At 39.9% G+C, this 15,794-nt stretch overlaps 1 protein-coding gene across 3 annotated transcripts in view; it reads left to right on the top strand.

The window, feature by feature from the left end:
• Positions 1 to 10,126, top strand: part of kcnip3b (Kv channel interacting protein 3b, calsenilin) — a 75,901-nt gene extending 65,775 nt beyond the window's left edge. For all 3 annotated transcript variants that reach the window (XM_033620041.2, XM_033620044.2, XM_078170614.1), the window contains 6 exons: positions 1,976 to 2,100; positions 2,197 to 2,266; positions 4,923 to 5,101; positions 5,352 to 5,456; positions 6,151 to 6,213; positions 9,075 to 10,126. In XM_033620041.2, the coding sequence (XP_033475932.1) occupies positions 1,976 to 2,100; positions 2,197 to 2,266; positions 4,923 to 5,101; positions 5,352 to 5,456; positions 6,151 to 6,213; positions 9,075 to 9,122 (590 nt within the window). In that variant the 3' untranslated portion in view covers positions 9,123 to 10,126. The remainder of the gene's footprint in view (positions 1 to 1,975; positions 2,101 to 2,196; positions 2,267 to 4,922; positions 5,102 to 5,351; positions 5,457 to 6,150; positions 6,214 to 9,074) is intronic.
• The last annotated feature ends 5,668 nt before the right edge of the window (positions 10,127 to 15,794 follow it).

Below are 15,794 nucleotides of genomic sequence, written 5' to 3'. Positions count from 1 at the left end.
CAGGTGGCAAAAGTCTGAGTAGCATGGGTGGAAGGGGTGATGGATGGGTCCAACGAACACTGACTTTCACCTGGGAGAGCGGTATTTGCATCCTATAAGCCAAACCCTGTCGTTTTTTCCCCAAACCTAACCACGTCACTATACACAAATGTCATTCCCGGTGTTGTACTGATGTACTGCGTTTATTTTGAAAGAGACTGTATGTAAACTGTAAATTTCCTGTGAAAACCAGAGTGTATTTTGAAAGTAGAGAGGCTGCATGTAACAGGCAGAACTTGACAAGGCATCCCAGAACGTCAACAACTAATGCAGCCAGGGTACCTTTCACGTTGAATCTGGGCGTGGAAAGTCTATGACCAAACGTTGATGTTACGAGATCAGAGTGAAAATGTGTTGGTGTATCCCATTGGCTAGCTCATCGCTGTCGCTTTGCCATGCGCTCAAACGGCATACAGAATAAAAAACGCTGCACCACCAATATATAACCATATCAGTTATATATATAATATATCAACCATATCAATCACTAGGTTTAATTTCATTGAACTGTGGTCTTTGGCTGATGTAGGACGTCCATATTTGTTGAATTATGTCTGATATACGAGTTTCCCAGGCCTCATTTCAATTTAGAAGTTGACACGGAAAATAAACCCCAGGGGAGCCCTTCTGTACATGTTCTCCTTGTGTCAGCATGGTTTTCTCTGGGTACTCTGGCTTCCTCCCACAGTCCAAAGACATGCAGGTTAATTGGTGAGTCTAAATTGCCCACAGGTGTGAATGTGAGCATGGATGGTTGTCCATTAGGGGTCATGGGATAAGCGGTTATGGAAAATAAATGAATGAAGAATTTTCAAACATGACCTGCTTCATTCACTGATGTGGGTGAAAGCTCTGAAAAAAGCTAGTTAGTGGACCTTGAATTTAGATATGATTTTTAAACTGCTGTTTCCAAGGTCACATATGAACTTTAATGCTCCGTGTCATCACTTATTACATCTGAGATCAAATTATAATTTGGATTAAAACAACTTTGGAGACCTACTTTTGATTTTACACATTTTATCAATGGGGTGTTCATGTGGTGACAGAGGTCAGAGGTCATCTCCTGCTGTGTCCTTCTCACTGAATTGTGCTGTCTCATTGTTTTAAATAAACGCTAAAGTAATAATCCAATATTACACACGAGTGTCAGGTCGCTCCGTTGTGGTTTTGGTTTATGTTTTTAGTGAAGTATTATATCTCACTGCTCTGCTGGACGTTTTATCATGACTATAACTTGAGCCTTTTCCTCTGGACCGCACAGCGTATGAACCTCTGCGTGTCCGATCTGACTTGTTTTCTTTGTTTTGTTTTTTCTTCCTCTTACTATCACTCTCTCACTGTTCTCCATTTACTCTCTCTCACTACATCTTGGTGTCAACACCCCTCGTCCTCTGTTCTCTCTGTGTAAAGATGGTAAGTATAGTAACAGTAGAAAACTTTGAGAAAACTTCCCTCCCTTTGTTTTATTTTTTGGTTTTCTTTGTCCCAGCCGTGCAGTGCTTTCTCTTAGTGTGTGTGAACTGATAACCATAATGTCATTTACTCTGTGAGGAAAACTTTGATTGAATTTCTCAAATTCTGATTTTCTGCAGTGTTTTTATTTTCAAAGCCAATACATCAAAATGTTTGGTGACATTTCCGCCACAAAGAAAGTACCCCCTCTTCTTTTTTACCCCCTCTTTTGCCTGAGTTTTACTCCTCTACAGTTTTTTACTAAATCTTTCTCTTAAACTCGCACGTTCTCCCCACCTGCTCTGTAACAAATGCCTCCCTGTTGAATGATTAATCCCACCCCTTCCCCGAATGCTGACATGCATCCACACACTCAATGTCTGCCCCATCCTCCCTCTTTCTCTCTTCATCTTTCCCCCCTCTACATCTATTTCTGTCTGTCTCTCCATCCCCGTTTTCTGTCTGTCTCTTTCTCCCACAGACAGCAGTGACAGTGACTTGGAGCTGTCGACGGTGCGTCACCAGCCGGAGGGTCTGGACCAGCTGCAAGCTCAGACCAAGTTCACCAGGAAGGAGCTTCAGTCCCTCTATCGAGGCTTCAAGAACGTACGTCCGTCATTGCTTTACCAGCTTTCCTATGCTTTATATAGACTTGAATTGTTCTCTATATATCAGGGTTTTTTGTCTTCCTCTCTTGAGCAGGAGTGTCCCAGTGGGCTGGTTGATGAAGAGACTTTCAAGACCATCTATTCTCAGTTCTTTCCCCAAGGAGGTTAGACGTTAAAACAATCTGTCCTTTCTTGTCCTCTCTTGTTAGGAACTGTATTGAAATTATTAGGGGAGGGGGTGAGATCAGAAAAGACTGTTCCTCTACAAAATACAACCACATAGGTCTTTTGTAAAAAAGTAGCATTCTGACCCATTTTTATATTTATTATGATAACCTCCAGTGGCCATAGTAATTATGAGGGGAGCAACGGAGGAAGTCAAACACAGGACTTTCCTCCAGGAGGCCGAAGTTTCTGTCCACTGTGAAACCAGAAGTCAACATTTACTTATTCGAACAATCTAATGTAGTATGTTTTAGTATGTAATGTCTTATGTGACATATGTGATGTGAGATATGACATCAACGTTTGCCTTAGTAACAAACGCATTTATTCTAAGATGAACCATGATCTTTTTTCTAAGCCTAAGCAAGGGGTTTTGTTGCTAAAGCCCAGTTCAGACCAATGGTTATTTATATCATTGTGACATATTTATTATGAATAACTGTAGCCAGTATCTCCCTATCAATATCCTTATTCATATTTTAAGAAGCCACAAATTATATTAAGCCACAAAATCAGCCGGAAAAACTGGAAATCAGAACAGAAGTACAGAGAGTTGTTGCATAGAGATGATACACTGTCTCATCTACTTGCATTGGTGTGAACCTGCAGGTTTTTAGAATTTGCACGTTTCAACACGTCATGTCCTGGATCTTTGGTCTGAACTGGGCCTAAATCTTGGGGCCGCAGTAGCTCAGTCCATAGGGACTTGGGTTGGGAACCGGAGGGTCGCCTGTTCAAGTCCCCGTCCGGACCAAAATATGGAGTGTGGACTGGTGGCTGGAGAGGTGCCAGTTCACCTCCTGGGCACTGCCGAGGTGCCCCTGAGCAAGGCACTGAACCCCCCAACCACTCAGAGCGCCTGTCATGGGCAGCCCACTCTGACATCTCTCCACTTTGTGCATGTATAGGTATGTATGTGTGTGTTCGGACCTGTGTGTAATTGACAAACAGTGAAAAATTGAATTTCCCCTCAGGGGGATTAATAAAGTATATAAAATTAAAAAAATAAATCTAACCACATAGTTTTGCTGCATCTGTGACCATTTCATAATGTAAACCACACGTTAAAAACTGCAACTATCAACAGTCATGTATGAGCTATTCTGTCATCCAACGGTAGGGGCATTAATTTGGGAAGCACTTCTATGGGTCACGCTATAGGGTGGGAACAAAGAACAAATGTCCTATGTGGTTGTATGGGTTGGAGGACTTGTTGATTTGTTTCTGGGGCTGCAACCTTTGGAGGGGGTCTTTGATTTTCCATGTCCCAGATTTATATTTAATCATTTTCTTGCAAGATTTACTGATATGTCAAATATATGTTAGATCATGAGAGTCATGGAAGAAGTTTAAAAATCCTTTACACAAGTTAATGTAATAATACATCAATGTCAAAATACTCTTTAACAGGTAAAAGCCCTGCTCTCATAATCTTATGTAAAAGTATTTTTAGCAAATTTACTCAGAGCATCAAAAGTAAAGCTATTGCAATATAACCCCTTTCACTGTGTTTTCAGATATAGATCATATTACTGGATTAATGTTACCGGTGCATTAATGTGAAAGTAGAAATTTCCTCTTGTAGCTGATCGATGTGGCACAAGTTTTTGGAAATAGACAAGTTTTTTTCTTTAACATATTTTTATTATGCTAACGTTGATTGCACAAAGTAATGGCTATAGAATAATGACACCATCAGTTACATTCCCCATAAGTCTCGCTTTTAATTTGCAATCCCATGAAAATAAAGGCTCTATTTGCAGCACAAAGGAAGTGCATCAACCATTGTGCAATCAAAACAGGAAGACGACAGAGCTTTTGTTTTCTGCGGTAGCCATTGGTAGCTATCCCCAGTAACCAAAGAGGATCATTGTTCTTTGCACTTATTATCCCCAGTTGTGGAAATGCTGAACAGAGGAACAACCAAAATAACTGTGGAAAACAAAATGCAATGTGTTCTGTGTTGCTGGTGGTTGTAAGGCTCTGAGGAAAGCAGAAAGTGATCCGGGTTGCTTTGTGACAACGGAAACAATAACAACAGTAAAATCACTTGGAAACGCCAGAGGGAAAGAAGTTGTCTGTATCCACTTTAACTACTTTATGCTCAGCTGGGCAGTTCAATCTTAAAGCTCCAAAAATACAACTCTGACTATAATTGAGACCTAAAAACCTAATTTTCTTAAACAAGTGAGCAAATGAGTTTTTCAACCTGTTTTTGATTTAAATGTGAACCTGTCTGAAACTGAACTTTATATTTAAACAAAGAGTATAAAGCATGCTGCTGCACAAGTATTATGAGAAATACAATTTGTATTAAAAACTCTTAGTAACATTAAATAGTAATGACAGCTGTCAAATAAATGTACTGGACCGAAAAGTACAATATTTCCCTCTGAAATGTGGTGGAGTAAAGACAAAGTAGCATGACATGGAAATACTCAAGTGAAGTACAAGTACCTCAAAATTATTTTTATGTATGATACTTGAGTAAATTTACTTCCTCTACTGGATTACGAAGGGCTTTATTTGTGCCAATCCTGAGAAAAAAGTAGATACGGCACACTAACTCTGTTAACATACTCCTTTTGTCCATAGATGCCACCACCTACGCTCACTTCCTGTTCAACGCATTTGACATCGACAGAAATGGTTCAATCCGCTTTGAGGACTTTGTCATCGGCCTGTCTGTGTTGCTAAGAGGTTCGGTCACTGAGAAGCTCAACTGGGCCTTCAACCTCTACGACATTAATAAGGATGGCTACATCACCAAAGAGGTATGTGACATCACAGATATTTGGACAAAACCTGGGGAATCATACCCAGGTGTGGTCTGAATTTCTGTGGCATCTTATCTTTTTATTCTGGCTTTTCTAAAATCTGGGTGATAAAATGTTTGATTTATGCTCTGCATTTTCAGGTAAAATGTGAAGCTAGTGTGAAAGATGAAGCTACGAGCTTTGTAAATGTAAAAGAATGAAAAGTTCTTTTAACTCCCTCACATTGTCTCTGTCTTATTCTTTTCAGGAGATGCTGGCGATCATGAAGTCAATCTACGACATGATGGGGAGGTACACCTACCCCTGTGTGCGAGATGAAGCTCCTTCCGAACACGTGGACAAGTTCTTCCAGGTTCTGAATGCACTCAGATCAAACATACACAAGTACACTGGGTTGTCCCTTGTCACCAATCCTGTTTGTAATATTCATGGAAAGGATCTCGGGCTGCAGCCAGCCAAGTATTGTACTTCGCTACATTGGAGATCACATCTGTTACTGAGTAAAAAAAAAGAAAATGTTTCCGGTTAAATGGAAACCAAAAGGGTGAATCTCGGAAATCTTGCGTGGAATTGACCCAGAACAAGCGGCCGGTGCCAGCGAGTTACTGGAGAGAGAGATGGAGGAGGGTAGGAGTGCTATGGCAGCAGCATAAGCAGACGCAGCAGTTGAAATGAACAAAGAAATGAACGAAACAAAAGAAAACCCTGTGTGCACATGTGCTAATAACCAGTTTTTGGACTGGATTTATGACCCCTGGACCATTTTTGCACTGCATAGGAGTGACCCCCATCAAGTTGTTGGAAGTAACTAAGTAACTTCTACTTTAAGTACATTTTAAATGAACTACTTTTTACTTTTACTTGAGTAGATTTTTAGATGGGTAGCTTTACTTGTACTTAGGTAGAATTTCATCAAAGTAAAGATACTTTTACTTGAGTAGAATTTTTCAGTACTTTTCCCACCTTTGCTTATTGGAAACAACACAGTGTTCCCTGTAAATGTTTTAATGTGTCCTTTCTCTCTGTTTTGTTTCTTTTTTCCTCAGAAAATGGATAAAAACAGAGATGGTGTTGTGACCATTGAAGAGTTCATTGAGACCTGTCAGAAGGTGAGATTTCCATATACACACAGACATCAATAACAGAATTAAAGTTACTCATCAACACAAATGATGTCCAACAGACTTGGGTTTGATGACAGTGACAGCAAGTCAGTGATCAGCTGCTGTTTAAAATTAACTACATTCGCACATACAGCAAAGCATCACTCATGTTTTTGAGAAATACCTCACTTCTCCCGTCTCCCTCCTGAATCATATCATGACCCTTCCCCTTCTTATGATAGTATGCTTTTTTTAAGTACTGTTATCTTCTTTGTTTCCAAACAATCTCTGATTCACACAATCACTGTGTGGTTACACAAATACTGTCAGAATGTCAGGTGCAACCTTGTCACCTTTCCTACACACTTGTGTTCATGCTGTCATTCTAGATAAATGATAATCCACAGCAATAAGGCTCTAAAACTTCTACCCCTAATTATCTGAAACTTTATTAATCTGTCTTTTGAACCTGTCATCACACTAGGTTTTACCTTATGCCTGTTAGAAAATGGCACATCCATGAATGTTCCTAAATTCACAATATCAATTTACATTTTTGGTTAGGGATACATGATTTTGGTTTTATTTGCCTATTTGAGTTTGGTGACCTCACCTCCATGAATCTGCAGGGCACCACTGCTGTCCACCCTGATGTCAAATGTCCATTGAGGACTAGTTTGTCCCAGGCTGTGGCTGAATCATGATAACATGTTTTTACAGCTACAAAAGCTGTAAAATGTTAAATGACATTTAGGGCTACAGTTGAAAGCTTTATCCTCTGATGTAGTGAGCACAAGTCTCAACACGTATTGGAAAAAGAAAACATTGTCAGTGAGGAAAACAGACGTTTGGACTCCTGAAACTGGAATGATAAAATAAAAGGTGTCTAGACTTGTGTGGCCATTTTACCCCCTGACTTCATAAGTAGTGGAAGGACTGAGATTACATAAACTATGTTGGCTCCTGCATGAAGTGTTTGTGTTAAAGATGATCTATCTGTGTGTTTAATTGACCCCAAACTCAAACATTAGGCAATAAATCTGATGCAACTTTGCAGCTGTTCTAACAAGCCTCAATGAAAAAGGGCCAAAGGAATGAATGTAGCTACTCTTTAAAGGAGCCCCATTTGATATTTAGAATATTAACAATTGCAGCAAACTAGTATATGCTATGTAAAGTGGAGTAATGTTGTCCTGAGCTGAGAATGACGTCACGCTCCTCCTGCGTGTGATGTAATCTGAGTTTCTCGTGGTGGCTAATGCATTTAAGTAGCCTATATCTAAGTCATGGTTCGACAATAACACAGCTGTGCTCCATTGACTCTGATGCAATCGTCTTAGATTTCCTTCATTTTCAGGCTGGTTTTGTGGATTTCGAGCTGAATCTTGTGCCTGGGGCACGTCGTGTATTAATGATACTCATTACCTGGAGAGGTTGGAAAAGATATACATTTCTTTCCTGTTCCAAAACCAAAATCAAACCCTGAAAAGACCTACCCTGCTGTACAGCAACCAGTGAAAGGAAGCAGGGACACTTTGCAGATGTTAAATCAGCTGTGTGTCATCGCATTGTGCACAGATGAACGTTGTGTTACTCCCTCCGGAGATTCCTGCCAGCGGAGGTCCGGGTGCTGGCAGTGGAATCATGGCAGAACCAAACAGCGTTCATCTGCACACACTGCGATGCCACACAGCTGGTTCAATATCAGCAAAGTTTCCCTTTATATTCATTGTCTTCTGTGGCGAACAGCAGTGATGTGGTGGTTCACTTTTACACTGTGATCTGTAGCCTGTAGTTCGGCTTTAGCTTCTAACTATCTTTGTCTTTTTAACCTGTTGTTGCTGCTGAGTCAGTTTGACATCCTGGACATATCCTTCAAACGCAGACTGTAGACTCCTCTGTCTGCTAACTCTCTGTTTTTCCAAAAATATGATAATATTTCTTCAGGGAGTGCAGTTAGTTACAGTGTGGGCTCCATGCTTATTTAACTCATTACACAGCGTAAAAATTGGCATGCACAGATTGAAGAGCTTAACGTCTTTGTTTTTCAAACACTCTCTTTTACACATCCACACAGATACAAAGTAACTGGAGTTTTGAAAAATCTGCACTTTAGAAGGCTTTTTAAAAAATCTCTGGCTTAGTGACATAGAACTTTGTTCACATGTGGACAAGAGGTGAAAACATAGAGGAAAAGATCAGTTTTAAAAAAATCTCTGTATACATGTAGACAGAGCCTTAAACTCATAATAATACATAATGTTTAGTTGATTGATTAATTTATACACATAGAGACAGACAACCATTCACACTCACATTCATACCTATGGCCAATTTAGAGTCACCAATTAACCTGCATGTCTTTGGACTGTGGGAGGAAGCCGGAGTACCCGAAGAAAACCTGCGCTGACACAGGAAAAACATTCAAACTCAATACAGAGTTTCCCACCCTGAGCTTGAACCAGGAACTCTCTTGTTGTGAGGCAACAATGCTAACCACTGCACCACTATGCCGGCCATGTTTAGTTGATTATCTGTAGAAGTGATAACATGATCCACCTGACCTGTAAAGGGAAGTCAATTCCAAAATCATCCCACATTCAAAAAACAATGTCTAAATCCTCCTGTTGACCAAAACTGTTAGCAGACACAAAGAAACGGACCTGCTGTATTCCTATCTTTCTGGACAAATAGACACAAGTAAACAACAGCTGGACAAATACTGAATCAACTGTCTGTCATGACTTCACTGGAAACTACATCATCACTTGATAAAACCACAAGCATGATGCATCCAACATTTTCAACCTGAACTTTTGTTTACTTCAGAATTCTGATGACAGATGTTTTTCTTCTTGTTTTTCCAGGACGAGAACATCATGAACTCCATGCAGCTGTTTGAGAATGTGATATAAAGAAGCACAGCTCACACACAAAGCACACCCACCTCACCTCACCAACCCCTCAAACTCATCCTGGAATATAATGTAGGTACTGTACTGGACACAGGAACTGTGTGTTTTTTTTTCTATTTCTTGCTGCGCTCCTTTAGCTGTATCTTGCAACTGCCTCTGGATTAAACAAAAGACTGCTACAGACTGAAGAAGAGGAGAAGAGCTTCCTGGGTAAAAATTCCCCATCGGCCTGTTTTTATTTTATTTTTATTTTTTTGTGTGTGTCCTAAATGAGGAAACAGAAGAGCTCGTGTTTTATCATCAGACAAAGAGAATTAACAAGGAATGCAGAATCTTACAATAATCCTCTGACCCGAGTTCCCAGGGATACTAGCTTTAACACAAACACACACACACACACACACACACTCCTGCTCTTTCCTCAAGCGTTTTCTGAGCACTGGATGAAGTGAACTTAGAGAATAAAAATCGCAACAACAAAAAAAAAAAAAGAGAAATGAAGTAAAGCATGTTTGTCATCAAATATGTGATGTGGAATTAGCTTGCACTACAATTTTAAGACTATGTATTATATGCGCCTGACGTAAAGGCACTGTAGATACCTGCAACTGATGCACCACTGGTGTGTATGTATATATGTATAGTTAATAGTTATATATCCTACCTTGTATTGGTCTCATCTGTGCTGCACTGGGTGATGGAGTAGGACCAGAGCTGAATATTTGTTTTAGAAATCTCTGTTTAGTATCAGTTCTCCACAGATTATTAAAATATTTCTCCCTTTTTTATTTGTATTTTGGAAGATTATGTTTAGCTGGTCAGATTAGAGTCTGTACAGTACTGTGAAGAAACAAAAGGACTGTTAAAAGTGTGTTCTTATGCTGAATTAAGGCTTTCTCTTGATTCTTCAGTATCTACGAGCATGCTGACTCTTAAGTGCCACAGTATTCTGTACAGTACAGTAGGACCTTTGTGATGTCGGTTAATTAAAGATGCTGTCGACAGCTGCGACTTTGCCTGTTTAATGTGTCCTTTCACTACATTTTCTCTCCTGCATTCAAATGACGAAGCAAACAATAAGTGAACTGACAAGAGGGACGTTAACCCTTTCAGTACAAATAACTGCATTTCTATTTATCAGCCTCGCAAAGTCTTTTATTAGCTTCAGGTATGGATGTGTTCCACATTTTCTTTTTCAGAATAACAAGGACTGTTTCAAGCTGAAGATTTATTTGATGGGACCAGTTAAAGTTTCAAGTTTATTCATTCATATAACACTTTGAAAAGCAAAACAGGTTTGGCACCAACAAGCTTCACAAAGGCAGACATATATGTATGCTCCAACACATTCTTATTCCGACCTCGTCGCATATTTACATGCTTGGTCATGGACTTCCATGTCCACGTATAATGTGCAAGGTACCCTGAGTGCATTGGTTGTTGACATTCTGGGACACCGTGTCAAGTTCTGCCTGTTACATGCATTGTCTTCTTTCAAAATGCACTTCCATTTTCACAGGAAATTGAACGTTTGGATACAGTCTCTTTCAAAATAAATGCACTACGTTGATAAAACACTGAATTTAATTTTTTTCCCTTAAACAACAAACACACATCGTTGGGTTTAGGAAAAAAGAACAGGGTTTGGCTTTAGAATCTTACGGGACATGAACACCGCTCTCTTGGGTGAAAGTTGGTATTTGCTGGACCCATCCACCACCCCTACTGCCTACCTACTTGGACTTTCGTCACCTTAACGTTAATCCTTGTCCCACCGCGTTTCCTCCTGATGCTGGAGACATAAGGTCTAAGTAGAGTTGTACCAAGTACGCCAGTCTATGCACCGATCAGATAACACGTAATCTGTTAATATACTTTAAAGTAATTTTACACCTGGATAAATTAACACTTTTCCTATTAATTCTTCTTCGTTGCTTGAAAACATAAGCCCACACAGCAAGTTGCACTGGCACCTACTGTTTTAGCTGTAAAGAAGAACTGATTTCCATCAAATAGCATAACATTAGCTGTGAGCAAAATGTCAGCAATTTGGTCATATTAATGGCATTTATTCTCTATATGTATGAAACCAGTGGACTCTAACGTTGTCTGCATTTTGTTGATATGAAGAGGCCCAGACTGTAGTATCTTTGGAGGCAATCTCAGTTTATTCCTGACAACTGACGACAAGAGGTAAAAACAAAATCCTCCATCTATTACAAATAAAAAACTTGAGCCTTTACTCAAATGAAGTGACACAAGAATATGTTAGCATATTATACAATAAGTTTAGGCTGAAAAATGAACTCATGAACATAGCTTAACAGCGCTAAAACACGTAAATTACTACAAGAGCAAAAGGGGAGAGGCAAGGTGGGAGACACCCCTTTATAGGTGGGGTACCCTTAAAGGTGAACATAGGGTTACAGAAACGGAGTATCATACATTCCATATTGACTTTGAAGGCCTAATCATGTCAGGTAATAACAACTGAAACTAATTTTGTGTTATATAATACTTTATTACACATATTACCGCTCTATAGTTGATCTTGTTACATGTATTTGTACATGTTTTACAAAGGGTTTAACCTGAGCAACCTGATTCAATCATAGCAATTAATTCACATCCATACAGGGTTAGTACTATACAGCTGCTAATTTATTTTCTTTTTAATGCAATGGTGTCAATACTCGATACTGGCCGACACACATGTTCAAGTATTGGAATCAGTATCTGGAAGAAAAAAATGGTATCGGAACATCTCAACATCGAAGTGTAAAAATGAGTAAAACAGGATTGAAATAAAAACAAGCTTAAACACAGTTTAAAATAACTGAATCGAAAAACAGGTGACGCCAGTGAATATAAACAGGTCTTAAGGTGCGTTAATAAAAGCATCACCAGACTCAACCAGTCTAATGGCCTTCAGCAGGCTATTCAAGATCTGAGGAGTCGCTACAGAAAAAGCCCTGTCCCCGGCCTTTTTCTTTTTCCATGATGGGGGTACAGCCAGCATGCTATGGTGGGTGGGTCTGAGGAGTCTAGTGGTTCTGTAGGGATGAGACCATGAATAGATTTGTAGACAATTAGAAGGATTTTGAAGTTTATCCTAAAGGAACTGGAAGGCAGGGTTTATGACGGATTATAGATGCATTAGGCTTGCCTTGAGGGACTTGTTCTTAAATGCATTTTATAGAAAATGTGAAATTGTCAAATATGACTGCTCATTACAGAAGAGTGACACAACTATCCAGTGTAATCTGTGAGGTTTTTGGTGAAACCAATACAGGCTTAAAACAGCCTTATAACCAATAAATTGGTTGATTTTCAAAAATTGAAAAGGAAAAACAACAAATATTTACTCAAAGTAACTTTTACTCAAATCACACCATGTAACTAATCTTTATGACTTCATGGGGTCAGGGATCAACACCTAGAATGTGAATAGTTCACTAAAGCATCATAGCCAATAAATGACACAAGCAACTATTAAGTCAGGCTGTACTGAGCTTCTATTGAGGTTTTCAAATGATGCTTTGAATTTCTGTCGTCATATTGTATGATGTCATCACCCTATAAATAAATTCATAACATAAAAAAACCCTTGAACAAATTCTTCAAAGGTGACTCACGAGATTAACTGAGTTACTCTTTTTTATTGAATCAACTCATTAAATCAAGACAGTAGCAGTTTTATGACTGCAGTGAAAATATCTTTAAAAGGCGAAGTGCCAAAAAATACAGATTGAATCACAATATTTTGTTAGATAAAAACATGAGTTTTGAAAATGATTACATCTATGTTTTTTCAATAAATTTTGACTTTTGGACTTTACAACGCTCTAAAGTTGAAAATGTATGGATCACACGAGTCAGAAACAATCCTGCGCAATCCTAATTCTACAAACAGTATAATACTAATAATATTAGTCTAGCCAGTCTTTATCTGCAACTTTTTAGAAGTAGGCTACAGGGCTTAAACAGGATAAGCATGCAAAGAAAAGGACTTTGAATGTCAATGTTATGAATGAAGCTTTGAACTATTCAGTACAATGATACTATTGAGAGAACTCTTTACAGCCATCATTAAGTAGAATGGGACACAACCAATCTTTGATGCTTACATTTCAAATGGTTCGCCATAATAACACTCATAGAGGGGTTACAAGCAAGCATGATAGCCGTACAATGAGGATGTTTTGTCAGTAAATATGAGGTGTGAGATTTGCTTGCACTGCACATACTGTGTGTAGAGAGAGTAATGCAGCACATATCTTCAGTTGTTGTTGTTTCATCTGTCATTTGTAAAACCAGCAGTACTGCGTATTGGTTACTGCTAAACTCTGTTGATAGTATTATAAATATTACTTTTATCATTTAAATCATGTCAAGTCAGGTGTGCACTGAAGCCATGCTCGCATTAGCTACTTCATTCATGCTTCACCTCCAATGGTTTATTCAACAGCTGCCTGACTGCCAACTGACTTGTAATGTCACATCATATTCATGCAGGTGCACAGTGCTGCTGATGTCTTCATGGCAACGCCATCTGCTGCTGCAGCTCCTTATGAGTTAAACCTCTTGGTATTGTTTAAAGATATTTTTTGGGCATTTTTTGCCTTTAATGGACAGGACAGCTAAGTGTGAAAGGGGGAGAGAGAGAGAGAGAGAGGGGATGACATGCAGCAAAGGACCACAGGCTGGACTTGAACCCGGGCCACTGCGGCAACAGCCTTGTACGTGGGGCGCCTGCTCTACCACTAAGCCACCTACGCCCCAAACCTCTTGGTATTGTTGACTTTACTGGGATCAAAAGTTCATGTGTGCCTTGGGTATTCTGGGGAAAACCTTCAGTCAGATATAGTCAGTGTGTTTACAGTAGTAACCAGGTTACTCAGAGAGTCATGTAACAGTCCACAGGTAATAGGAGAACATGTTTACATGCAGTGTAGTAACCATGGATGGATTACTGAACAGGCCTACTGGGCACAGGTCCAGGGGGGCTCCCTCACACTTTGGGTCTCTGTAACTAAAATTACCAACCAGGAAGAGACTTAAAATTAACACAAAGAGACACAAAATGACAAATACATGCAAAGGAACTGCATTCATTCATTATCTATAACTGCTTATGCTGGTATATCGTCATCAAGCTGACATTGGGCAAGAGGTGGGGGAAATCTTAACAGGACGTCAGACTGTCACAGGGCTGACACATGGAAGCAGGCAAGCATTCAAAAAGTTTCACAATTTCAAGCATTCACACAATTCAGAGTCACCAATTAACCTAACCTGTGTCTAGCGAGTGACTGTGGGAGGAGGCCAGAGAACCTGGAGAAACTTGCTGTGAGGCGAGAGTGCTAACCACTGTACCATCGTGCCGCTCAGAGGAACAGCAAAGAGACACAAAATAACCACAAAAACAGTCAAAACAACCACAGAGAGTCATAAAGTGACTACAAAGAGACATAAAACAAACAAAGATGACACAACTTTAATTCAAAGAGGCACAAAACCACAACAGAATGTGTAATGGCTAAAGAACGATGCACAAAGTCTGTGATCATGCTTCTGCGTTGAGAGGCCTTTTCATATCTGTGCCCATTGTCTCATAACCTGTCCGTGCATGGATATCTCACTAATCCACTTGTAATCCAGCGACATCATACCTTTGTATTATTATTATTATTATTATTATTATTATTATTATTATTATTAAATGTGCCATTCTACATAATGAGCACTTTCACTTTAGGAGCTTTAGTACCAGTGGTGGCAGTAGCTCAGTCCATAGGGACTTGGGTTGGGAACCAAATATGGAGTGTGGACTGGTGGGTGAGAGGTGCCAGTTCACCTCCTGGGCACTGCCATGGTACTCTTGTGCAGGCACTGAACCCCAACTGCTTAGGGCGCCCATCCGGGGCAGTCCTCTCGCTTTGACATCCCTCCACTTAATATGTATAGGTCCTCTTTGTCAATGTGTGTGTATTTTGGGCCTCAGTGTATATGACATGAGAGTGGAAAAAATGAATTTCCCCTCAGGGATTAATTATGTAAAATTAAAAATGATTAAATGTAAGTATATTTTTATGCTAATACCTTGGCAATATTACCCATGTATCACTATATTGTAACAGGGTGTTTCCATACTGTAGTACTGCACAGTGCACACAGCAAACGGTTAGTTGCTTGCTGTTTTAGCCCTGTTATCCAACCTTGTGCCAACTGGGTTACGTCAGGATAAATAGCCGGTCTACTGTATGTGAATGTGGGCGACCAAAGGCAGTGGAAATAAACAACCATCAGATGGCAGTGTGAAGGAACACATCAGCCTGAAGGCACCAAAGTGAAAGGCGAACAGACAGACTCCTATCTTAATTATTTAGGGGGTGGTGCACGTGCTGGTTAAGTAACTGTCATCCACAGGAGAAAAAAACGCAGCTTATGCAAGGAAGGTTATTATTACAAAAACTGTTTAATGGCTGTCAGTGTAAATCTTAACAAGGAAAGGAGGGAGGCTGGCGTCACAGCCAGGCTGCCTCTGATTGGCTGAGCGGCGGCTCGAAGGCGGGGCGAGAGGACGGCACTGACGTCACGGGTGGATGTGGGCATGCGTGAGTGCGAACGTCAACCCCGTGGCTTTATGAAAGGCGAAATCCCTCCATGAGC

The sequence above is a fragment of the Epinephelus lanceolatus genome, chromosome 9 (assembly GCF_041903045.1).
Source record: "Epinephelus lanceolatus isolate andai-2023 chromosome 9, ASM4190304v1, whole genome shotgun sequence".
Classification (NCBI taxonomy): domain Eukaryota; kingdom Metazoa; phylum Chordata; class Actinopteri; order Perciformes; family Serranidae; genus Epinephelus; species Epinephelus lanceolatus.
This window is presented reverse-complemented; position numbering and strand designations above follow the sequence as displayed.